At 42.5% G+C, this 26,710-nt stretch overlaps 1 protein-coding gene and 2 long non-coding RNA genes across 4 annotated transcripts; all 3 read left to right on the top strand.

Annotated features, from left to right (window-relative positions):
* The first annotated feature begins 9,361 nt into the window (after positions 1-9,361).
* On the top strand, positions 9,362-10,444 carry LOC120699285 (ribulose bisphosphate carboxylase small chain A, chloroplastic-like). Its single transcript, XM_039983240.1, has 2 exons — positions 9,362-9,684; positions 9,824-10,444. The coding sequence occupies exons 1-2, from the start codon at positions 9,538-9,540 to the stop codon at positions 10,178-10,180; spliced, it is 504 nt and encodes a 167-aa protein (XP_039839174.1). The 5' UTR covers positions 9,362-9,537; the 3' UTR covers positions 10,181-10,444.
* Positions 10,445-21,674: 11,230 nt separating this feature from the next.
* On the top strand, positions 21,675-22,997 carry LOC120701489. The gene is made up of 2 exons (XR_005686125.1): positions 21,675-22,011; positions 22,127-22,997. It is a non-coding gene; the product is annotated as an uncharacterized LOC120701489 (long non-coding RNA).
* Positions 22,998-23,147: 150 nt separating this feature from the next.
* On the top strand, positions 23,148-24,805 carry LOC120701488. 2 transcript variants are annotated; one of them, XR_005686124.1, is made up of 5 exons: positions 23,148-23,396; positions 23,489-23,548; positions 23,877-23,927; positions 24,018-24,276; positions 24,375-24,805. It is a non-coding gene; the product is annotated as an uncharacterized LOC120701488 (long non-coding RNA). The 2 variants fall into 2 exon arrangements; XR_005686123.1 differs by having other exon boundaries at positions 23,877-24,276.
* The last annotated feature ends 1,905 nt before the right edge of the window (positions 24,806-26,710 follow it).

The raw sequence follows: 26,710 nt of genomic DNA, 5'->3' as shown, positions 1-26,710 counted from the left end.
TTATACTGATGCTGACTTTGCGGGCTGTGTGGATAGTAGAAAATCTACATCAGGATATATCTACACGTTAGCTAGTGGAGCAATATCATGGAAAACCTCTAAGCAAAGTTTGGTTGCAACGTCGACGATGCAAGCTGAATTTGTGGCATGCTATGAAGCAACAGGACAGGCTATGTGGCTTAAGAATTTTATTTCGGGCCTTAAGGTTATTGACAGCATTACGGAACCTATAACATTATACTGCGATAATCAGTCTGCAGTATTCTTTTTGAGTAACAATAAGTGAAGTGGCGCTTCCAAACACATTGACCTTAAGTATCGTGTTGTGAAAGAAAGATGCTAGGATCGAACCATTAAGATTGAGCACATAAGAACTAATGCTATGTTAGCGGATCCGCTCACTAAAGGCTTACCACCAAACGTGTTTAAGCAGCACGTTACTAATATGGGTTTAGTGGATAGTCTTTAGGTCCTAGTGGGCCATTATGAGCTCCCAACTAATGAATAAGTGTTCTACCGAGGTGTTTCAGTGAGGCTGTGGGTAATGGGTCCCCGTAGTGCATCAAGCTGCTGATGACGCATTGGTCCGGTACTTACTATTATACCGAGGATGAACTTTAAGTGTGATGCAAACATTTAGCTTAACCATTCGATCAATTGGGAGAATGTTGGAAATAAATTTCTATAAGATAATATGTGATCTTCACTGTTAAGGAAAGCATTTAAACCACCTAAACATGATTAAGGAAACTTAATGAAAAATACTAATGGGTTGTGATCAGCAGGCCCATTAGGCCTGTTTCCAGAGGCTGGCCCCCAGCCCCACAGTGCCTATAAATATGAGGTCGTGGATAGCATCCTTAATCACGTCATAAGCTAAACTCTAGCCACGAGAGTCTGATCGCTAAGGGCACTAGAGGGGTTCGGAAGGCCAATCCCTCAAGGGCAATGACGTTGGCGTCCGGAAGGCTGCCGCTCCCCTGCTCGTGCATCTTCATCAACAAGAACGCCTACTTCCTCTACGGCTCGGGCGTCATCAACTAAGGAGGCACTAATGGCTGCTTCAACTTCTAACGCTGGTATAACGTCTACTATTTTCTGCATTAAATTGATCTGTCATGAACTAGGTTGTATAAAGATCTTGGGTTATTAGCCTCTAATGTTAAATTTGGCTAAATCTAACAAAAAAAGCCTCGAATCCCAAACATTAGATTCATCAACATTAAACACATTGTTAACAATTAAGGCTGGACGAAAAACTCGTGGCTCGCTAGCACACTCGGCTCGGCTCGTTTGAAAATATTATCAAGACAAGCCAAGATTTTAACTCGATATTTTAACGAGCCAGCTCATGAGCAGCTCGCGAGCTGAAATGAGCCAAGGCTAGAGCCAAAGCCCAAAAGCAGCCTAATAAGCAACAATCAGCTAAAACCCTACCTCAACTCTGTTAGTCAGGCGCCACTGATCCCCGAACTCCCGATCCGCACCCCTCCCTTCCGATTTCTCCATCGCCGAGTCGCCTCTGGCCACTAGCCTCCTGATTCCCCCTTCTCACTCCCATTTTCCTCATCGGCTGCCACGCACCTGGCTGTTGGCCGTGCTGTGCTCGGCCCCCGGTCCTTGGCCGCTACTTGCCTGTGCCACACAGCTACTAGGGCACTCGGGTCCTGTGACACCCCGGCCCAGGGCTTAATAGGATTAATAGGATACTCATACCAATAAGTTGCAACTTCTTTTCCGGAAGCCAGTCTCCAAAGAACTCTGAGGTTAAGCGTGCTTGGCCTGGAGCAATTTGGGGATGGGTGACCGACTGGGAAGTTATTCCCTAGTGCGCACGAGTGAGGACAAAGTGTGCGGAAAAGACTGGTGTTGGTCTGTGAGGACAGTCTATGTTCTAGAAAGCAGCCAGATGTAAGCAGGCCCGGCCTCGGCGAGGCGGGACGTTATAGTCCTCGCTCCCCATCAGCTACGCACGGGCCGCAGGTCGCTTGCCTTCCACTAGGGCCGCACGGGCTGCCTGGGCGCCTGCCCCTTGTCGGCGCTGCACAATCACCTACTGACCTGCTCTCCCCAGCCAACTGACCTACCAATGCTGTGGTTCCTGCTGCGTGTCTCGGCGCCGCCTGCTCCGCACTCCTGCTTTCGGTGGCCATGGTTTGTTGTTAAGTGTTTGAGCCAGCTCACAAGGTAAATGAGCCAGCTCGAGTCCGCAAACGAGCCGAGCTTGACTTCTAGCACATAGTGAAAACGAGCCAAGCCAGCTCGTTATGTTATCGAGCTAGCTTGAGCTGAGCTGAGTCGAGCCGAGCTGGCTTGATATCTAGCCATATTAACAATATTATTATTACATTTATCTCATAAAGATAAGCAGAATAAGCCCACGTTATCATAACCTTTACCGACGAAGGATTCATACTTAGAAAGTACAAATTTATTGGATTCAAAGACTAATTTAAAACTATCTCTATAGAGTAGGGAGCCACTGACTAAGTTCTTCTTGATGATGGGAGCATGTTGAACATTCTTCAGTCACACAGTCTTTCCCGAAGTAAGCTTCAGATTGATCGTACCGTCATCAAGTCCACATGCATGTAATATCCGTTCTCCATTCACAGGTAGTCCCTCTGATCTGATAAGATGAAAACAAATAAATGCTAGCACACTCATAAATATTACACCTACATCAACCCACTATTAGTGCCTACCAACATCACCACTGACTGACCAGCGATGGCGCCCGTAGACGCCAAGGGGGTGGCAGGTATTTCATGAACCACGAATAAATCCGCAAGCGCACGAAATACTACTGTAGCATTTTACCCAGGAATATACCGGTGTATCATTTATATTTCCGCAGGGAAGGCGGCGAATTGAAGTACATAGGTGTTGTTGCCATTGAGATACATGGCTTCTTCTTGGGTTTCCAGGCAATTATCACCCAAATGTTCAATGTTCCCATAGACCTCGCACGTCATGCGAGCTTCCAAGGCTTGAAGTGTCTGTGTCTGAATCCTGTCTAGGGAATAATCCTCAAACTTCTTGAGGAGGAGATAGATTTTCATGGCGAGCATGTCAGTCTCATTGACAGAGTGCATGCCTAGCTGATGTGGCTAAAGATGATCATCGCTCCAACCGTGGTTGGACACCATCTTCTCAATTAATGTTGTAGCTCGTTCAATGGTCAGTGAAAAGAAAGGTCCACCCGCAACGGCATCCACATGATCACGGGATGATTGAGTCAACCCGTTGTAGAAGTTCTGGAGAATAAGCCAATTGTCCATCCCATGGTGCGGACACCCAAGGATGTACTCCTAAAGTCTCTCCCAAACTTCAGGAATTGACTCATTCGATGCCGGCTGGAAGCTCGAAATTCCTCCACGAAGAGCATTGGTCTTGCCCGTCGGAAAAAACTTCGCGAGGAACACCTTGACACATTTGTCCCAAGTGTCCACAACGATCTTGTTAGCATAGAACCACTGCTTCGCTCTCCCTAGAAGAGAGAACGGAAACAGACAGAGCTGGATCGCATCCTGAGATACTCCCATGATAACAAAAGTACTGCAGAGCTCCAAGAGCTGTTGGAGATGAGCATTGGCATCCTCATTGGCCTTGCCACATAAAGGGCTGGCCTGCACCATCTTGATAAGACCCGTCTTGATCTCAAAATAATCTCCTCTGGTGTTGACCTCAGTCCGGTGGGAACCTGGTTAGCAGATGGAGCGGAGTAATCACAGAGTGTCTTCTGGGCCATAGCTTGAGAAGCTGATGACGGTGCTTGAATGACTGGTTCGGCTGCCGAGAGTAAGATTGAGGAGGTACGACACGAGGACGAACTCTTCTCAAAAGTGACTTTGGATTAGGCATGAAATTTTGCGGTAAGTCGAAACTGGTCATACACTACCATGTTTTCATATCAACAAAAGACAAAACAAAGCCAAGTTAGCCTGTTTAGCAAGCGAATACCAATTTCGATTTTGTTCATAACATTTGCCTATGTAATTTCAATCTATGCCTTCCCCGACAACGATGCTAAAAATGCTCGTTGGTGCCTACCAACGTCACCACTGAGCGAGCAGCGATGACGCCCGCAGACGCCAAGGGGGTGGCAGGTATTTCGTGAACCACGAATAAATATGCAAGCGCATGGAATACCGCTGTAGCATTTTACCCTAGAGTATACCGGGGTGTCATTTATAATTCCGCAGGGAAGGCGGCAAATGGAAGTACATAGGCTAGTTAATGAACTTATCTAGATTGGATATTCAATTGCATAAACAGGGATAAGATAGATAATATGGTAGGAGGTAGTGTGACACACACAAACTACCCTCAGAGATAAATAAACAAAATATGCTATAGACAGGGAGAAAGGCAGAAGTTCGAGCTTGAGTCAGATTTGCTAGACTAGCTATATCTATGCTATCTTATGGTTAGATCGCCAAATATTAAACAAGTACAATAGGGAGACTGCTCCTATAGCTGACAGGAGAAGCCTGTTCACCTATGCGGCTTTATGTACCTCCTACCCCCCCAATCCGAATGTGGAGGATTACTAAGTCTCGAACAGGGTTATCACCACCTGCCGGCTACCTCTCAATCTATGGAAAAGGGTGACATCCAGCAACACTTATCTAGCCTAGACTCCATGTCTACATTAGTAAGTGATACTCTAGCATCCCGCACGGTGCCCCCACCCTCCAGATGGATAGACATCACACCATAGCAAACATACGAAATACTGGAGCAATTGACAGAGTTCTAAGGCCAATATGTTAACCATTGCAACCACAGGGCGATCATGTAAATCGAATGATAACGCAACCAGATCACGAAGCATATATCCGGTAACTTAGAACATACTTCAAGCAGATATCGGTAACCATAGTCTAATTCAATTACAAATAACCGAGAATTACAAGAGAGGACTAGAGATGAACCCATACCATAACTCTCGAGCAACTCCAGGGACTCGATGGCTCCAAGACTTCTCCTAAACTCCACTAAACCTGTAGACTAAGCAAGAAAGCTCTTGAGGTAAGTGAGAGGTGTGGTATGTGTATGTTCTATTCTCATCCTCTCCCCTCATATTTATAGGAGAGAGCCACAGCCAGCAGGGGTGTCTTCTGCAGCTATTCCTCCAAGAACCGATGTCTAGGACCAATGAGAGGCTGCCACGTCGAAGAAGTAAGGCGGTGGGGCCCATGGGCTGGTCGGCTGACCAGGGTGGTCAGTCGGCCACCCCATGGCACCAACCGCCCCCAACCTTCTTCTGGTGGGCTTGTTTGGGGCTCCTCTTATCCAAATGCTGAGGTATGGCTAGTCCTAAATTGGTCTGGCTTGGTTCCTGGGCTACACTTGGTCGAATTAAGCCTGAATCTGCGCTTTGATATTTTCTTTGATTTTCTGTCGGGCCAAAGTGTGCTTGCGACCTGCATATTAGCTCAAAAATACATCTTGCATTTTTCTAAAGGTGAAGTGTGGTTTAGGGGGTTTATTTGAATAAAGATGCGTGTAGAAAATGCAAACTGTCACTATTTTCTGATCAAGTTAACGCCTAGAAATGATCGTTAGTGAGCGTCAACAATCGGTCGGACCGGTCCACTCCGGGCTTCGTCGATGTTGATTGTTTTGACGATCATTCGTGCATTCGAGTGTGTTAGGTGCGATTATGTGTCAACATACTTTTTGGCAACTCCGCTGGAGAACATGTAACATCTTACGGAATGTTAAATTCTTCAAAAATATGGATTTTCAAAAAAAAAATTGTGTGGAAGTGCAAATAGCTAGGATCACATAAGGACTAATGCTATCTTTCCCAAATTCTTAGAATTTAAAAACCTAAATTAAATGCAAGGACCTAAATTTTAGTGTGAAACATTTGGTTTTATTTGGAGTTTATTTGCCCTACCTTGTTTCAAAATTGTTTGAATGGTTTTTGTTGAATTGAATGGTATTTAATTTGAATAGGCCATTCAAATTAAAATATAAAAGCTAACCAAACCTCTAACTCATCCCGGGCCCAAACCTCCTAACCCTACTGGCCCAGAACCCCTAACCGTGGCCCAACCCACGAGCTCAGACGTGCTGCACGGCCCAGCCGGCTCGCTACCGCCACCTCCCCTTCCCTTTTTTTGAAAGGGTCACTGACAGGCGGGCCTCGCCTGTCAGCTTTCCCTTCCTCCTCTCTCCGCCTCTCTCTGCTTTTCCCCGCCTCACCGCTCCTCTCTGCGACAGCACGAAGAGCACGTCTTCTGCTGGCCATGCCTGCCCCGCTGACGCCACCACCTAGCACCGTGGTCGGCCACAACCCCCGCAACGCACGCGCGAAACACCCCGCACCCAAAACCCTGGCCCGCGGAGCTCCTCGATGCATGCCACATGCCCCTGCTTCATGGTCGTCCCATCACCGACCGCCACTACCTCGACGTCCGAGCCCATTGCACCCCCAGAACCCAGCGCCTCGCCCATAAAACGCCCACAACCGTAGCCTCGCAAGCCTAGAGCCAGCAGGGGTCCTTTTTCCCTTCCGCTACCACCAAGAGGACAAGAAAGAAAGGAAGGAGAGGAGGAGGAGAAGGAGGAGTGGAGGAGGAGCTGCCGCCAGAGGACGACACCGAGCTGACTCTCGTACCTCTACACCGCCGTCACCGCATAGAGCCCGTTGTCCACGAGCCCGATGGGTGAGCGCCACCAAGTGACCTCGCCGCCTCCCTCCGCTGCCGGCGATGCCTCTGGCCGCCGATGAGCCCACCGTAGGAAGCCCTAGGACCTTTCCTTCCCTTTTGTGTGCACCTATAGGAGCCGACGTTGCCTAGCCGCCGTGAACCGAAGCCTGCCATTGCCTCCCCTTGCACCGTCGTGCCAAGCCCACTTGGCCAGACCACGCCACGGCCCAGGGAGCCTGGTGCCCGCGCGTGTGCATGCGCAACCCACGCCAAGATGTCGCCTTTGCGTGTTGTGGTGAGTCACCACCGGAGCCCGCCGCCGCAGCCCTGTCACAGCCGCCAATGCCTTCCGCCGTCGCCGTGGCCACGCCATGCGCATGCCATGCATGGATGTGTGCCATGGCAATCAAGGCGGGTCATCTTCCCACCTTGCTGCCCACCATTTGCCTCTGCTGCCTTGCAGAGGAGAGCTGTGTTGCCGCCGGCCCACCATGGCCTCGCCATGGTCACGCCGGCGGGCACCACACGAACGTCGGCCAAAGGCCGTGCCTTGGCCCTTCTCGTGTCATGTGTGCTCGCCAGCGCCCCAAGGCCGGGCCTTTGCCCGCTTGGACGTCGGAGCCAAGCTACCGCTGCCGTAGGACGCCGCCGCCGCCGTGACGTTGCCTCGCCCACACCGCGCCGTCGTGTTCGCGGCGTGGCGCGCCCACTGGGGCATTTCAACGAGCACTTTGCACGCAAGCTAGACACACAGGCTTGACTGCACACACGCACACACAAGCACAAATCAGCACCGGATCTGAGCCGAGTCACATTAGATCCCGTGGAGACCAACAAGTGGGGCCAAGTTGTCTGTCGGAGAAGGAAAAAGAAAAGAGAAGAATAGAAGATGGGTCGAGTTGGCCCAAGCGGCCCAAGATCAGAGAAGACCCGGTTCGTCTTTGAGCCCGCTAACCCTTTTTCTTTTTCTTTTTGCCACACCGTACTAACACGTGGGTCCACCTATCGGTGATACCTAGAGACTGACCTATGGACCCTTTGACCCTTGACTGTTGACCCGTTAACCGATCAACGTTGACGTCTGCATGGGTCATGCTAACGTTAGCACTGGCCGACCCCCTGGATGATGTCATGCTAATGTCAACATGCCACGTGGCACGTCCAAAGGCCGCCTCGTGTCATTGACTTGATTTTTCATTTTCCAAAATTCTTTTATTAATTTTAGAAATGCTTTAAACCACTTATTTTGGAGCCCTCACAAAGGCTTCTTAGTGAATCCGTGCCACTCACCTCGGAAGTGTTGGGCCTTGCGAACCTAGGCATCAAGGAAATATACTTGTGGGTAAAGTGTACAACCTCTGTAGCGTGTAAAACTAATATATTGATTGTGCTCACGGTCAAAAGCAACCTGGACCCTCACATGACTTTTCAATTGAATCTGTGATATAATTCAATTATTTAATGTTCCAAGCTTTGTTTATTACTCAGTTGTCTCTTTATTTCAAAAATGTGGGAAATATTTATTCATGGCTCAGTAAATAAGTTTTTAATGTTTAGTTGTTTGTTAAAATGATTACCGTAAACTCTTTATTCAGCCAACCTTTATTATCCATGTTTAAACCTTGCATGCATATCATTTATTTCTTAATATACTTGCTGAGTACCAGCCATAAGTGTACTCACACTTGCTAAATCAACGCTACTCAAAAGAAAAAGTTACTATGAAGTTATGTGAAGATGTTGTTGAGTTTTAGGTGTACGCAACCCCGAATTGATTGTCTGTGAAGTGTGAAGTCTTTTAAAAGCTGCATATCTCTGATTGACTTTTAGTCGTTTTTTTGTGACACTGTTGTAGTGTTGATCATTATTTCATTATGATGTCGCTATATGTATGGTACTTGATTCTAACATGATATGTATAAAATTTAATCCTAGCATACATATAGTTATGCATTCGGTTTTATTTTAAAAACTCTGTGTGACATATTTTCATGCATACAGCATCCCTGGTTGTGTGTGGCTGCATAGGCCGGAGGCATTTTTTTTTTCTAAAAAAAATGCATACAACATCCAGGTCTAATTATCTCCCGTAATAATTCAGCTGCCTTATCTTGTGTCAATAGCCTCCACCAATCTTCTTTTGTTGTACTTTCAGCTTTTGAGAATGTATCCTGGGGTCTTTATTTTGACCCGATCAGTGTACACTGTTCTTGGTATATAGCATATAAGAAGTACTTATCGAAAAAAGTCTAACTATATGAGACCTACTGGATTGCCTCCAAAGTTGAAGACGACGTTTGAACGCTGCAAAACTTAGGGTGCAAGCACCATTGACAATTCAAATATGAGATTTACTTATAAGAAAGACTGTTCATTGTTGACAATGCATAAGGTCCCGAAGGAAGTGGCGGGGTACTGATGAGGCATATTATTCCAACCTGTCCCATGTTCTTGCAAAACCCTAAAGGAAAGGAACCCATCACATCAAGGAATCAGCAAATGGGAAAAGGTTGGCGTAGGACCTTCGTATGTGCATTCTTCTCCTTGGATCCATGCATTCACCATTCTAGCATTAATTGTTGTCCTTTCTTGCTGGTACCTTGTGCTTGCATGGCTTTTGCACTTGGAGCTGCTGCAAACAATTAGATACTTTCGCCGCGTACCAGAGCAGCCACCCGTGGCTCTACCGGCGAACGGCAGCCACTCTTTGCACATCCCCGGATCAGCCACCCGCCGCCTTCCAGTTCCCCGCCGGCCTGCCTATTTATGCCCCGCTCCGGACCAGCGCTCAGGGCCTCAAGCCACACTGCTGCTGCGCGCTGCATCCTAGCTCACTAGTACTACTACTACTAGCTAGCTAGTAAATTAAGCCATGGCTCCCACCGTGATGGCCGCCTCGGCCACCTCCGTGGCTCCGTTCCAGGGCCTCAAGTCCACTGCCAGGCTCCCCATCAGCCGCCGCTCCAGCAGCAAGGGCTTCCGCAACGTCAGCAACGGCGGAAGGATCAGGTGCATGCAGGTAATTAACAATCTATATACATAGTAGCTGCAATTGGATTCTTGATCGATGGTGTTCAAAAGTGATGAGCTGATCGACCAACGCAACTCAATAACAAAGTTTTGGAACTGATGGTATGGTAATGGGTGTCGTTGTTCAGGTGTGGCCGACTGAGAACAACAAGAAGTTCGAGACCCTGTCGTACCTGCCGCCGCTCTCCACGGAGGACCTCTTGAAGCAGATCGACTACCTGATCCGGAACAACTGGGTCCCTTGCCTCGAGTTCAGCAAGCTCGGCTTCGTCTTCCGTGAGAACGCCACTTCCCCCGGGTACTACGATGGCCGCTACTGGACCATGTGGAAGCTGCCCATGTTCGGCTGCACCGACGCCACTCAGGTGTACGCCGAGCTCGAGGAGTGTAAGAAGGCCTACCCCGACAACTACATCCGCATCCTCGGATTCGACAACGCCAGGCAGGTGCAGTGCGTCATGTTCATCGCCTACAAGCCCGAGTAGACCGGCGGCGCCTAAGCTTACCGATCGCGCGCGCGGACAGCAGGCCCGGCAGCTCGCTCGTGAGCGGCCGTGAAGTGTCTACTCGGTTTTGGCGAACTTGAAGCTCTATGTCTCGTCTTCCTCCTTTGTTTGTTTCCTTTCTTGATACTCATCATTGTTTGTTTCCTTTCTTGATACGTCATTGTTGACACCAAGTTTGGCTTATTCCAAAATATGGGAAATACTCTAATATACCATATCAAATATACCATATCAAATAAAATATGCTGATGGCTAGATATATTTTATATCCAAATCAAAATACAAAAATTAAAAAAAAACAAATTGATGTAAAACTTTATGATCATCCGGCGGTTGATGTGTGAATACGGGCGATAGATAAAACTATTATAGATGGAAGTGTATCTATATATACTCCACATGCAAATACTGTTCCGTTCGGACGAGTACGCTGCTGACCAGCCGACTACTCTGGCAATACGGAGAATATACAAAGAATAATCTCCCAGTTCATCATTAATTAATAACTAAATAACTAATTAATTGGCTCACGTAATCTACCATATGTCGTGTTGATCAATGTAAAAATAAAAAGAAAGCAAGTAATAATGAGAAGGAAATGAATAATAAACTCGTACTCCCTCCGTCCTGAAACGTAGATGTGCCTTTGTGGTTAATCGAACCACGGGTTAAATTCTCATGTCGAGAGTTTGCTTCTTCTCATCCCCTCTTTATGTTTCCGTATTTATTATTGCAACTTGTGTGCCTTTACTTTCTAGATAGTATATTTTAGATTAAGTTTTGTGCAAACTGGTTGGAGCCATAAACTAAGATTTTAAATTGCCTAATTCACCCCCTCCTCCTCTTAGAGTAGAGCACCTGATCACTTTCACCGCCTCCTATATCTTTATAAACCTCAACCGCTTATTTATTTTAGCTTCATTCCTATTGCAATAGGTTCTTATCGCCTTAAACTATGATGCTATGGTACATATTTTAGCTATATTCCTATTGCAATATATTCCGATCGACCTAAGCTACGAGACAGTAGTGACGTCTATTGTGGTACATATTTTTAAAATTTAATATGAACTTTAATTTAATTAATACATATTTTAATGTATTTTTAGTAAAAGCTAATTATTTTTTTAAAAAAATATGTGTGGTCTATGCTAGTTTGAAATAAAGAACCAATCCAGTCTCTCAGGAAGGAGGGGACAATTGCTTATTCTCGTCGAAGTAAATTGTCCACCAACTAGACCAAGGGAACTAATGGTCTCACTATAGAGAAACATCTATGCTAGATCACCACATGGCTTACTTCTATTTCCAGGATCCCTTGACAGGTTAGAATCTCCATGTAACAACCACTCTACATCATCTGGCATCTGAATGTGTTTCAACCAAAGGGTAAACTTTCTTTTTATCTCAAAAGTGCAGGGGCCATAAACATTTGTAAGAATCCACTCACCATTATTGTGGAGGGACCTGAACTCTACAGAAAGCAAACTCATTTTGGAAGACAAGGTGCCCCTCAGACAAAGGATATTTCCATATTGTGATTAAACTACAAGAGTTACCAACAAAAGGCAGAAATTCAAACTTATCAAATGATGGAGGACAGAAATTTCGTATGAACTAGGCATCTGTTGCCGCAAATTTTGGTGCGATGAATCTTACAGATCGGAGAACGACACGCTAAAGCCTTGGGGTTCTGCTTAACTCCAGTGCATGTCCTGCTCTATAGGTTCACGGCATGCCATTCAATTTGACCTGCAATTGACAAGAAAAAGAAATTTAATAAGGAAACCTATCGACTGGTGTTCTGAATAGTTCCATGAAAGTGATATCGGCCATGTAGTCCGATACACCAGTAGGATCATCGGCTAAAGAGCCGATTCTCATATGACAAAATAAAACCAATTATAAAGAATTTCACCTAGGTTATTAAACTCAATTTACTGTCACCATTAGTCGGATCGGACCTAACCGAGATAGAACTAACAGCCAAGCGGTAAATTAAATATAACTTGCCGATGAATCTAATTATGAAAAGGTTTGTTCTTAACTCATGACCGTGATCAACTGACATAGCTGATTAACAACTCAAGCCATAACAGATCAAACCTAACCAATAAATTTAGCTTGACCATGCCACTCAAAGATCGAATCTAACCGAGACAGTCTGAGATGACAAGACCAAACTAAACGAATCGGCATATGAGACTGAATATGACAAGGTATAGGATTCGATCAATTTAATAAAAAAAAATGAGGATCACTAAACCTATCAGCTATTGAGATTCTACATGGAAAGTGTTAGAGAACAGCCGATAGATCCTTGATGGGGTAAGTTGTGAAATCTAATAAAGAAACATAAAAGATCGGATCTAACCGAGACAATCTTATGCGTAATTAAAAGAAATTGATAACTTGTGAACTCGAATAAATTAAACAAGAGATTGAAACAATGGCAGCCTTGCTTAAGTTATAAGAGATCGGATAACTGGTAAATAAACTAAACAAAATTATAGCAATGCGCCTGCATAACTAAAGCTTAGCAAATCTGATAAAGACAATACCTACGAGCAAACCAGAGGTTGGACCTAACTAATGTAGCCCTGCCCACCGAAGAATATGTTGAGTTCTACTCTACTCCTACTCCTAGGGCTTGGCGTGATGCCGAAAAAGAAGTTGTATTGATGTGATGATTGTTGTTCTTTACAAAAAACCCTAAGGTCTGATATTTATAATATGATACTATATATGACTCCTAACCTCACACGACTTAACAAACTTGACCGAAAAGACATTCCAAAAGTACCGGATTGCTAGATCTTCTGATGATGTCATCCTCTCGTCTGAGTCGTAGCCTGTTGCTGGGCCGCCTTTGACCATCCCGTGACTGCGCCTTGACCGTGTTAACACCAGTTTTGACCAGGCCTCTAAACAATCCTGGGCCAAATGGACCATCGGCCTCTCTAGAAAAATCCTCATCGGCTCAATTTTCCTACCAAAATTATACTTGCAAAATTTTAGCGTCCACAGAATCAAAATGATCTCTTTTGGTTTCCTAAATACAAACAATATAACAAAGTCGCAAAAAAAATACAAACAATATAACAATGAGTTTCCACAATTTTATGCTGATAGAATTTCACTTTTTATCTGAGTTTATGCCCCTGACATTCCAGCATATTACTTTCCAACTTCTGATAGAGGAGATATTATCCATAAAGTAAACAGGAGAAAAACAAAAGAAAGGTGTCATGGTCACCATGAGCACCAAGTACCACACAGAAAAGAGAGTCAGCGTGACAATAACGGATAGATAAATACAAATATTTAAGCAAACGAAAGGGAACTCCAAAATAAAGCTGAACCATCCAGCTGAGACATTCGAGTGGGACACCACAAAAGACCGGGGACCTCCTTCACTTCTTTGACTTCTTCTTGTTTGTATCGGCATCTTTATCGTGGGGCTTTTTCTTAGAAACTGGCTTCTTGCTCCCAGGACCGGTCACCTTCTTTTTCTTGAGTACACAGCTGCATCTGAAAGTTTATGAGGCTCTATCTTGCAGAAGGTTTCACCCAGATTCTTAATCACAGAGGGTGAGATGGCTGTGGGGATAGATTTACATGCAATATAATGCAGTCTTTGTCAACAGAATGGATTTTTGTAATCCTTTACTAGGTCTTTCCTTCTAATGCTCCTTCTAAGTTCAGGATCATCCTCTGTCAGCTTCAGTTTACCAGCTTCTGCAAGGAGAGATTTGGACCAAGGACATGTGTTTGGTGAGATCTTTTTTTTTAGGGACTGGTGAGATCTTAATTGTGTGTGTCTGTATGTGTGCAGGGCCAGCTCTGGGGCCATGCGCAGCAGAGGCGATCGCCGGAGGCCCAAGTAATAATGGGCCCAACAGCTCATATATGAAACATGCCTCCCAGAATGCCAATCGTGGCATCTTTTGCTTTCAGAGCTCGCGGCGGCATCAGAAAAATGGAGGTGACGCACCTTCTGCCTTTGGAGACCGCGGAGTTATAAACTCGTAGGCTTCGTCATCGATTGAACACGAACGGCTAAAACTAAAGTCATGCTTGGTTGGCTAACAAAATGTGGGTATGCCAATCTTTTTCACCAAAATCTTACCAATTTTAGAATAACACTTAGGTGGACTTCCGTTTGAAATCCAACCAAATAAGTGACAAAATTTATAGATTTATCCACGTTTTGGCATACCCGTATTTTCGTAGCTAACCAAGCATGCTCTAAACCAGCAATCAGAGAGAGAACAAGTCGTCGACCGCCAACCGCCGAACATTGCAGTGTTGCGTGCAGCATGAGTACAGATGTCCTTCTGTCCGCGCTCAATCTAATTTGCTTGGGGTACTTGGAGTAGAGGTCCAATTGCCCACCGTATCCCTCGCACCTCCATCTTGAATTCATTAAGTTATTTCATTAATTGTTTGTTTAGCATATGTTAGATCTTCAATTTTAAACTTTAAAACTAATTTTATTTTGTGTCGGTTTTGATTCTAAAACCGACCCTTGTGTAATACTTCTCTTTTCTTCTTAATGAAAAACGTGCTCATTCACGGTCGCAAAAAAAAAACTAATTTTATTTTGCCGCTCTTTTAGTTTATTGGTCTTTTTTACTTCAAAAGTAAAGATATATTATTAGCATTACATCTCTTTCGTCGTGTTATTAAAAATATTTAGACTAAAGGATCTATAATTTTTTGTTCACTCGAGGGCCCTTGAAATCGTAGAGCCGGCCCTGTATGCATGTGTATCAAAACGTACGATGAGGAGCATGCACATGTGAATGCTAGCGTATGCGAAATAAAAAAACAATTTTTCAAAAAACATGTGCAGAAAATCATTGGACTTTGATGGATGCGTCTTCGACATAATTTATGGCGTTCGTTGCAACAGCTTCAGTTTTGCAAACATCTGACAAAAGATTACTAACCGAAAATGTATGTACCGTGGTGGCATCGTTGATGTTGTTGTTCTGTTAGTTGTCGTGCATTCATGACCTGATGCAGCAACCTGCATGCTCGAGATGACATTCTTTCCCTTGAAAATTCTTTTGGAATTTCTACAATGTCCTATAGTACTTTCCCAGATTCTATCTTGTTTTGGCCGAACAGGGGAAAGGTTTTCTGTGTGTCTACTATTCAGGGATAGTGATCCTAATTTAGACCACAAGTGTCCAGTATTAAGGATAGGTTCACAAAACTAGACCACAAGTGTCCCAGCTACAGGATTAGGTTTGGGATCAACTTGCATTATACAGAGCGAGTGACACTACACTTGATGAGTTGACTAAGCATGATAATGACGTAGCTAAGTGTAGTACAGTTATATGAAAGTTTTAGGTGTAGAAATATCGGGATCATAATGGATTGGCTCTGGCATGGTCAGCACTACTAAGCGAACGGTCAGTCCAGCAATATCATGATCAACACGCATGCGAATGAAAATGATAGGAGTGTCTCGGGAAATATTGCAAATAAAGAAAGAAAGTAATTCTATTTCATCAACAATTTTCTATGTCTGAGTTGCATCCCGGATACCATGTGTCAACACCCAATAAATTGCACCTTTTAACGAAACAGAGTATAGTTGCCAGACCAGCTTTTCTCACTACCATTGTAAGTTTCACAGGCCTTTGTTTTCAATTCAATTATAAGCGGACTATCGGCGAAAATAAGCAAAAAGCCCGCCTAAACGGGCTACTTAAATTTCGCTTATGCAGTAGTAAGCCGCTCACCGGAGAAGCTCTCAGGAGCAACATGCATCGTACACAATCCCGCGTACCAGGTAAGTGGATAAATCTTGCAGTCAAGAATATATGTCTTCTCAGCAAATAGCTTTATAGGCTACTTGACGAAGATAGGGTTTGGCTTTACTTTGAAACAAATATTTGGGTGGTAAATCTTTTACACAAGTACAAGGCGACTCTGGAGATTCTTAATACTGGTCTGGTCTTATGAAAGTCAAGAATGAATTTTTAAAAGGGGGGGTCATTTAAAATTTTTAAAAGGGGGTCATTTATATTAAAGTTAAAGGATGGTTGTCAAATCATATTGGCTAAAGTCATGAACAATATCATTTATTATGTAATGAGTTAAATACACCAACGGCCCTCGAACTTGTCCTCAGGTGTCACTTAAGTCCACGAACTTGCAAAATCGAAATCTGGCACCCCGAACTTGTTAAGTTGTGCCGCATAGGTCCATAACCCTTCAAAGGATATGAATATATGCAAAAAAGCTCTTGACTTTTATCATCTTCTATATCTACATCCTTTTCGTCTCTTTCACCTCTCTCTCAATCCCACAGGCGGCGCTTGCCAACGGATTGAGAGAGAGGTGAAAGGGATGGGGAGGATGTAGATATAGAAGATGATAAAATTTAAGGGTTTTTTTCGTATATTCATACCCTTTGAAGGGTTATGGACCTAGATGGCATAACTTAACAAGTTTGGGGTGCCAGATTTCAATTTTGCAAGTTCGTGTACCTAAATGACATCTGAGGACAAGTTCAAGGGCCGCTGGTGTATTTAACTTTTATATAATATTGTTAGAAGGAAACCAGACACAGTGGCTGAAGTCATTGTTGGGATAAATTAATTGTCTGGCAATACATTATAACTCATTTGCTTAGGCTCTGTTTAGTTGGTGAAAAGTTATTGGTTTTGGTACTGTAGCACATTTAATGCTCCATGTATGTGTCTGAACATTCGATGTGATGGGCACCATAGAAAATTTTTTGTGCCTTAATGTTCAACTTTGTCAGGAAAGAGGTGTTTTCACATGGGTCCTACAAAGGAATGGACAATTCTCCGTTCAATCTATGTACAAACAATTAATGATTGTACTTATCCCGGTCCTAGGAAATTGGGTATATGGAATTAAAACTTCCTCTTAAAATAAAAATATTCTTTTGGTATCTTGGAAGAGGGGTTACCTTAACTAATAAAGATAACTTAATCAAAAGAAACTGTCACTACTGGAAAAAGGCCCTTAGGCACCGGTTGAATAGAGCCTTAGATACCGGTTTTTCCAATCGGCACCCCGAAACCGAGACCAAAGGCTCTTGGCTTTAACACCGGGTAACACAACCGGTACCAATGGCATTCATTTTTGTCAAAAATATGCATGCGGTGGTGGCTAGGATTCGAACTTGGGACTTCTTGCGTCATGTGCACATTTCTTACCATCTCACCTACACATCACTTGTGATGGGAAGAGAGACATTTTCCTTTTGAAGTAACCCTTGGATGAGCCTTAGGTACCGGTTGGTAACACCAACCAGTATCTAAGGCTCATCCATATGTACCGGTTGATGGTACCACCCGGTACTAATGTAAAAGTTACCACCCGGTACCTATGGTGAGCCTTAGGTACCGGTTGGTGTTACTAACCGGTACCTAAGGCTCATCCATAGATTCCATCAACCCCAAAAATATCGGTATGAAGATGAACCGGTACCTATGCTAGCATAGGTACCGGTTCATCTTCATACCGGTACTTTTAGGGTGGACCTTTGGCTTGTTTTCTACTAGTGTGTAATGGTAATTCAAAATGTGACTTTTGCAATCATAATGAAACAATACAAACATGTTTTCTTTGACTATCATTTTGCTATATCAGTTTGGCAAATTATAATATTGCTCTACAGATCAAAACACCTAATAGCATTGATCGATATCATATTATGCAGCAACGGCAAAGTGACAAAGATGCTACCACTAAGCGCAAAATCTTAGTGGGCTATATAGCAATGATATTATTTTTAACAAGAAACCTTTAACATCTTTTATGCAGGTAATATTCCGTGGAGCGTACTGGTTCAGATTCTGGAAGCTATTGCAAAAGGAGGTGGAAAGGGACGATATCCAAATAGCCTGCCATGCTGTGGCAGTGGTGGCTATGAAGGTCTACAAAAAGAATGGCCGGTGATTTCTCTTGAGATTATGTGAATGATATGAGTATCATATAATCTAGAGAAATTTACTTTTATAGTTTTCCAAATATGTCATCGACGTGCAATAATCGACAATGACAGTATGCATTGAATGATGCAAAAGGTCAGATTTTTATCCATTTTCTAAAAGGGGTAAACATACACTTTTTTCGCTCCGTGCCCTTCCTCTCGTGCTCGTCCTCCCTCTGATGGTCCAATCCGGGGCTTGTGCCGCCGTCAAGCGTGCCTGCGCGACACCACTTGACTAGGAATGAACCTTGCCATACTTCGTAATTAAAAAAGGTTGTGGAAAATGAATCTGTTTATGTTTTTACCAAGTGGCGATGCAGATTTTATATGCAATGGTCTAATGACCTTGGAAACATATATTCCCGTGATTTACACATAATAGTCGGTTAAGAATGCATGCCTTCAACATGTTTGAACTTTGACCATTAGTATCTCTTTGAATATTTCAAATTAGCCTTTTGAAATAGTATGTTTAGATTGTCTTCATAAGTAGTTTAAAAATAGAGTATATGTTTAGATTCTCTTCATAAGTAGTTTAAACATAGAGTTGAATATTTCAAATTAGCTTTTGAAACAGTATATTTAGATTGTAGTTTAAAAATAGAGTATATTTTTAGATTCTCTTCATAACTAGTTTATAAATTGAATTGTATACATACTATTAATTCATGGTCAGACTAATATATTGGTAATAACTATGTCTTCTCTGAAACAACTGTTGAAACTGTACTACCACCCTCTGTAACGCATGGATCAATGCTCCCTCTGTGCAGTTCTGGTTGAAGTGTTTTCTTGTCCAGACATGTAAAGACAGGGCATAACAGTATAGAGCAAAATTTCTTTGGTGGATTTACTACAATACAAGTACCTAAAAGTTGAGAGGTGGAAGATAATGGGAATAATGGACAATGTTGCAAATCAGAGGTTGATTGTTATTTGGTTACAGCGAGCTAGTAATTCCTGAGAAAAAACTCTTGTAGTGAACAATGTTGTCCTGAGGGAGGGGAGGGCGGCCGTCTATATGTAGCGCGAGCGATTCTGTGGGAACATATCGCAGAAGCCAATTAATGATTCACCAGCTTCACATAACACCTGTCGGCATCAAGTCTGGCCTTCAGCAAGTAGGCCGGGAATGAGTAAATGGAGGCTTGTAAATGCGTAATTGCCAAATGGTTGATTAGCTGTTCAATGGGTCGCCACGTTTTATTTGTTCGAAACAATCAATTTTATTTAAAATTTTGCAAAAAGAAGTTCAGAATGTTAGAAGCATATTATTTTTCTACGAAACATTCAATCTTGTTTCGAACTTTACAAAGAAGTTCTTTAATCTTTTCAGAATGTTCGAAACATTTTATTTTGTTCAAAATATTCAGTTTTGTTTCAAAATTTGCCAAAAAAATCTTTAATCTTTCCGGTGCTCGAACATTCAATTTTGTTCGAACTTTGCTAAAAAGTTCTTTAATCTTTTAAGATTGTTCAAAATATTTATTTTGTTCAAACAATTAAAGTTGTTTGAAATTTTTCAAGGATTTCTTTAATCTCTTAAGATTGTTTGAAACATTTTATTTTGTTCGAAACTATTAGGCAGAAAGAAATGAACGGTGGAGAGACAAAAGGGAAGAACATGGGTAAAGAGTTTGATGGGCCTCGACGGAAATAGACAAGAAATAGGCATGTAGCAGTGGTTACAAGAGTCTCGGTAGCATTTGAGGTTCTGAGTTCGACTCTCTATGGGAGTGAATATTCTGCGATTTAACGGCGCTGTGCATTCAATGATAGACGACATTTTCGTCGACAGCGAGGCGTCTATGGTGACTTCATCGATCTCAAGGATTTGCCAGTTCAATCTTCGAAGATGCTCATAGAGGTAGGGTTTGTGTACGTGTATTCATAGAGTTCATAGAGGTATGAGTGGGCATGCGTTATGAATGTCTGGGTCATACTGTGTAATCTCAAAAATAAAAGTTGTGTGCGATAAATAGAAATCTTGGAACGGAGGGGTGGTAGCCGGTATCAACTATTTGGCCCTTTCATAAAAATGAAGTGAGATAGAAGGTAGATATTTGACTAGCTATTTGTTTGAAAAAGACTATACAGGTAAGTGTAAGGAAGTATATTCTCCCTATAATCTACTAAAAGTAATCAAATCTATTTAATTCTTTATATCACTACAAGAAATATGTTGATATATGACGAATAAATTTTATTATAGATCACTGAAACACCATCATAAATCAGTATTTATGATGATCTTAAATTTCATCATGTATTGAGCATCATAGATTGCAACACATGACGTTTTTAACAAAATCATCACATTTTGCTTAATCCATGACATTTTGAAACTGTCACAAAATATCCCAGGCCCCTGTAGCCCAATCCAAACACATTTTTTAGGGCAAAAATAAGCATCACAAATAGTATAATATTTATCACAATGGCCACATCACATATTAATGACATGGAGGATGACATGGCTGATGAAATGGCGATGACGTGGAAGGCGATGATGATGTGTACATTAACGTGGCTGATGACATGGCAATGATGTGGTAAGTGGTGCTGACGTGACAGGTGACATCAGCACCACATCCTATTTGTGGATGGGCAAAAATCAGATTGGGCCACTAAGTTGGGCCTAATTTCAACCAAATATTAATTATCAGCTAACCAGATTCAGCTTTATACACATCTCATTTACCAAAATAAAAGTCCAGGCCAGAAAATCATAATAAGCAATTCTAGCCAAATTATAACATCAAATGAATAGTTTAGGACTACGGCGCGCATAGGGATGGCAACATGTGCGTACCGATGGGTAGTGACCATCCATACCGGTGCCCGCCAAAACTAAATCTTACCCATCAGGTTATCCGTACCCGCACACGAGTAGAAAAATGCTTCCATATCTATACCCGAGAGGTAACCCGCACCTGTTCAGTATACCTGAAAATTACATACAAATATCATATATTCACGTAAAAAATAATAGAAAGTATACCTAAGAATTACATATAAAATATCGTATATTCACGTCAAACTTCATTGCAATAAACAAATAGAAATACAGCAGGTGGCTCATTAGCTCATCCCAGCAAGCTAATAGAAAGAATGACATTAAAACCTACCCCTGTTTGAGCTGCTCTCCGCGTCCCACGGGAAAAATGGGACGTGTGTCGCGTCTCGGCAAGCTCTGGACATTTTGCAAAAAAGCTTATACTTTTTGAAAATCGCATACGAACCCATCTCGTCCGGTCAGCACAGTAACCGTGTTCGTTAATTTTTCACTCAGGTCCTCTAACTAATGTTTATTTCAATACAAAGAAGAAGAAATTCGACAATCCTGTCATTTTTGCGGAAACCCCCCGCATGGCACTTTTCCATTTGCACCCTCCCGCCGCACCCGAACCCTACCCCCCCTCTCCCTCCCGCACGCCGCCACGCACACTCTCCCTCCCTCTCCTGCTCCCTGACGCCGCCTCTCCTCTCCTCCCCGGCTCCTCGGCACCGCCTCCCCTCGCCTACTCACCTCCTCGCCGCCGCCTTCCTCCCTTTCCTGCTCCCCGCCGTCGCCCTCTCTCTACATCGAACACCACCCGACCGACTCCCCCACCGTGCTCCTCATCCCCATCCGCCACCGCCGCCGCCGCTTGTGCCATGGGGGCCGCTACCTCGCCGCCCTCTTCCTCCTTGCGCTCGCTGGCTTCCTCCTCAGGCCCGCTGACCCGGATGTCAGCCTGGGGCAGGGGCGGCGCAAGGTGGCCGAGCAGCACGGGGCGGGATCAGCTCAGTAGCGGCGGCGCAAAGGGCACAAGAACTCAAACTTGTACATCCACGTGATTGTGGCCCTGTGATCTCTCTGTTTACCCCTTTCTTTTTCTCTCGTCCTGATCTCATTGCTTCTCCAATCTCCTTTTTCTTTCTCTCTCTCTCTTCCTCAGATCCAAGCTGCGGGGTGAGCAAGAATACGAGGGAAGATGATGGTGGCGCGGCCCCTCTCAGCTCTCTCCTCAGATCTGTTAAGGTGGCAAGGAACCACGACAAGCCCACGCTCGAGCAGGCCCAGGTGCTTCCCCATGACAACTCTGCTGCGAGCGGCAGTTTCCTTCCCTCCCACCTTAGACTTGGTGAGATATTCGTCCTGCACTCTGTCACTCTCTCTTATTCCTTTTTAATTCTTTTCATCCTTCCATTTTGTTTAGATTAGATTCGTCCATGTTTCTTTTTTGGATGTAGCGAACCATTCAAATAAGACATGAGATCAGATGACAAAGAGCATAATACAAGTTGCTGCTCCAAGAAGAACAAGGGGAGAGAACACAAATTTCTCTCACGGGTCTTGATTTCACCCATCAATTGCGTCCTGTGAGAGGAATATTGATAACCGAGGCTGCTTGTTTCGATTTCCTCCTCTATGACCTGATCTGATTGCTTGATGATTTAATTTTCAATCTTACAGTTCATACTTCAAAGTTCATGATTTTGGTTAAGCGATTTAATGCCAGGTTTTTGCAATGCTTGAATAGGGTTCCATGTTAGCTACCTTTGTAGGGATAATCCTATAGGTTTAGTTTGTAGAACTTCTACATGTGACCTTTACTTCCATTACGCTCAAGTCACATATTGTAAACCGAAAGCGTAACTGTTTTTTTTTGTCAGGCTCAAAACCATACTAGTAGCCTTTTGTTCCAAACCTCAAAATGTGTTCTTGCTACATGGATTTAAAATGAAGGGAACAACTAGGACATAGAATTCAAATTATCAAATGTTTCTTTGTACAATCAGAGTAATAAAAGTATAAAATTGATCTCATGTTGTCATGAGCTAAGCCAAGATTTCTGTACTTTGTAGAATGAATAAAACACATACTACAGAGGTGAATAATGTTTTCTTTTGTATTTCTATTTCTTCCTCTTGCTTCAAAGCTACGAGTTCCGATTGGGCAGTACATGTTTAACTGTTTTAGCTGTGGGTTCTTATTTCCGCTTTCACTAAATCTTGAATGATTGTGCCTCAAGTATTCAATTTGTTCTGCATGTACATTAGTTAAATTAGCCATACAAGGAAGGTTTGTTATTTTGGGTGCTCCTGCCCTCTCTAAATTCCCCCTGCATATATAGTAGTTGGGTACCCTGGAGCTCCTCAAACTAAGCCCCAAGCATCGCCGCCTGGGATCTCCAGGATCGACACGCGTCCATCCTTACCCAGACCGTACGATCGATACCTGCGTCTTTGTCCATTCCTACTGCTTCGGATTTGAAGTGGCTTGATCTAATATGCGGTTCTCTGGTGTTCTTATGCAGGTGCATAGCTGGCCATGGCGTTCGTGATGTAGCCGTAGTAGCAGCCATCCATACAGGAAGGTGAGTTGTCTGATTTTGGTTGGGATCAGCCTCTTATGTTCCATCTCCTGCAGTGGATATTGATTGACTGCAACTTTTACTCTTTCTTGTGCCAGAAGCTAGGCTCTTGGATTTAGAGCAATATGATTAGGATTGTTTTAGTCTGCTTTTTTTTGGCTAATTATGCTTCTTTAACTTGTCTGGAGTGTGTGTCCTCCTTTTCTGAATTAATAGTTCTGTAGTGATTCTTTTTCCTTTCATAGTGCTGCTTGCTTGATGCATTTTACTCTTGTTTCTTTACATGTGCTAATTGGTTGATTGACTGCAACTTTTACTCTTTCTCATCCAGGCTCCATCCTAGGTTCAGGCTACATATTTATTTAGTCGCTTGCCTAGAAAGGTTGGATCTTAGTTTGCTTCCCACATAATTTGCTCAGTATTTAATACATAGTCCTAGGTTTACTAAAATCTGCATAGTATTTTTCTGCAGATAGTTATGGATGTGAACTTTGCAAAACTTTTGTACAAGATTTGCGGCCCTCTGATGAATCATGAAAATTGTTTATAGGCTTGACACACACTCATGTTTGTGTTTTAATTAATGTGTTGTAAAGTTGGTCGTAAAATATTAATTATTGTGTTCATAGGCTAATTAAAGTTATTTGGGGCAGTACTAATGTGGTTCTGTTTGGCTCAATGTGCGGACTACGCTTCATTTGGATGGGGCGCGTTCTACACATCAACATCAGGTGATACTAATGAAGACAATTGGTTAAAGGTGTTAGTTACAGCTATAAGAGAAATGATATAGTTCCTCTAAAAGATCTCTTTTTCTATTCATTGTCAGAGGTGGTGTTCAGATGAGCAAAATTCATTAGCTGGTATATTGGGCTTCAAGATTAGGTGACTTTTGATTTAACTGTGAGTTTTCCTGTCCATGGATCAGTAGCATGCCAACAAGGTGAAGACCTTTGCCTGACACAAACTACAAATAAGAACGAGCTGATGCTCTACAAGAAAGCAATTGTTGGCTGTACCAACACCAATTTGGATTACTCTTTTAATAATCTTTGAAATTATTGTTAGCTTCAAAATTTTCCACCATGGAAAAATAGCTTGATGGGATACTAATGCAGGGCTATTTGAGTCTTTTGGTGTACTTTATTATTTAGTTGTGTCTACTTGTATGAGTAATTCTTTTTGTAATGTATATGTTTGTGCTATAATCATCCTATTAGACCGCACTACAGAAATGGTCATTGATCTTCCTACACTAAATGGTTATCTCTTGGCAATTAGTAATGAAATCTGCAAGAAGTGGTTGGTCTTGCCAATGTGCAGGAGAGGAGATGAATTGGTTCTTTTAGAGTAGACATTTGGAGTTTAGGTACATGAAATTTGTAATTACATGGTACTTAATGTTAACCTGCTCTGAAATAATTTCTATCTGTTCAACTAAAACCAAATGTTTATGTTATGATAGGGTGCGCGTTAATGTTCTAGTGACATTAAAACACGACCCGTTGCGCGGAGAGCGCGCAACACCTCTCCTTGTGTTTTTGCCTCCCACGTGCAATTCTGCATCTTCTCCCTGCACTTTTGCCTTCCACGTGCCGTAATCGACATCTAGTTTTCCACATGGGCTCTTGGGGATGTCATTTTCAACCTAGCTTTTAAAAAAATATTTTATATCCTTCATACGAGCTCTGTTTTGAATACCGATTACACCATTGTGTTTTACATGATGAGACGGTCAAAACTAGATCTCACTTGTATATATTTTAAAAATGTTTTAAACTGGTAGCAAGTTACTATACGTTATATAAATAAGTTACCACAAAAATAGAAGGTTCATGCACATAAGTTGCCAGATATGTAAGGTAAAAGTTGTCTGAGAAAATATTTATAAATTATCGTATAAACAAAGTTTCCACAAAAGCTTAATATGTTTTAAACATAAGTTGCTATAAACAAAATCTATCATATACATAAGTTGTCACGAACACAAAATATCATACATATAAGTAGTAAAAAAAGAGTAAACATCAAACTCATGAGTTTATATATAAATTGTAATAAGAGTTGTCACATACATAAAACAAAGTTGCCAAAAGATAAAATTTATGATACACATGAGTTGTGAGTTGCCACACATATAAAATATAAGTTACCAGACATATAAGATAGTAGCTGTAAAAATATTTATAAGTTATTAAAAATAACGTTGGCACAAAATTATATTTTGTTAAGAACATAAGTTGTCACAAAAATAGAATCGATCATGTACATAAGTTGTCATAAACATAAAATGTCATATACATGAGTAGTATTCTTTAAACTAAAAAATACACATGAGAAGTAAAAAAAAGTTGTCATGCACACAAATTTATATACAAAATGTATATAAAAAAGATTTTTCGCACATATAAAATAAAAGTTACAAAAAAACATCATCTATTATATGCCACACATACAAGATATAAGTTATTGCAAATGAAATCGATTATACACTCGTACACATGAGTTGCTACAAAAGAATAGTCATGTACACATGAGTTGTTATTCTAAAGTAATATGATATGCACATAAGTTGTTAGAGAAAAGAGAGCAGGTCAGCAAATAAGTTGTTACTAGTGTAAAACATCGTTAAAATATATGCAAATGAGATCTAGTTTTGTTCATCTCGTCCCGTAGAACCCATTGGTGCAGTCAGTTCTCAAAATAGAAGTAATATGAAGTAGTTAAAACATTTTTTGGAATATGTTCATATAAGAAAAAGTTCATTTCTCCTCACGCTTGCTGTGCATGAGTACGAAGGTTGCAGGATCTGTGCACATGCATATAGGGTCGGTGGGCCGTAGGCGCTAAGCGCAAAGCAGAGAAAAATCTAGCACATGGGCTTATTGGGCCGTGGATACAAATAGGCCAGAGATGAGCCGGCGCGCACTCGCGCGTCAGCTCAACATGTCGTGGGTTAGTTTTTTCCTAATAGAAATTGGATTTGGGCCAAATTCATAGACCATACGGGCTAAAATGAGTTAATCACTTAGGCTAGCCTATTTTTTTCGAGTATTTCTTAGGCGGGTATGAGTAGTATACATTCATATCCGTACCTGTCATATCTGATGGGTACAAGATTTTGTTCAATAACATACCAACTAGTAGAAAACTCATTCTATATTC

Source organism: Panicum virgatum, chromosome 3K, assembly GCF_016808335.1.
Source record: "Panicum virgatum strain AP13 chromosome 3K, P.virgatum_v5, whole genome shotgun sequence".
Lineage (NCBI taxonomy): Eukaryota > Viridiplantae > Streptophyta > Magnoliopsida > Poales > Poaceae > Panicum > Panicum virgatum.
This window is presented reverse-complemented; position numbering and strand designations above follow the sequence as displayed.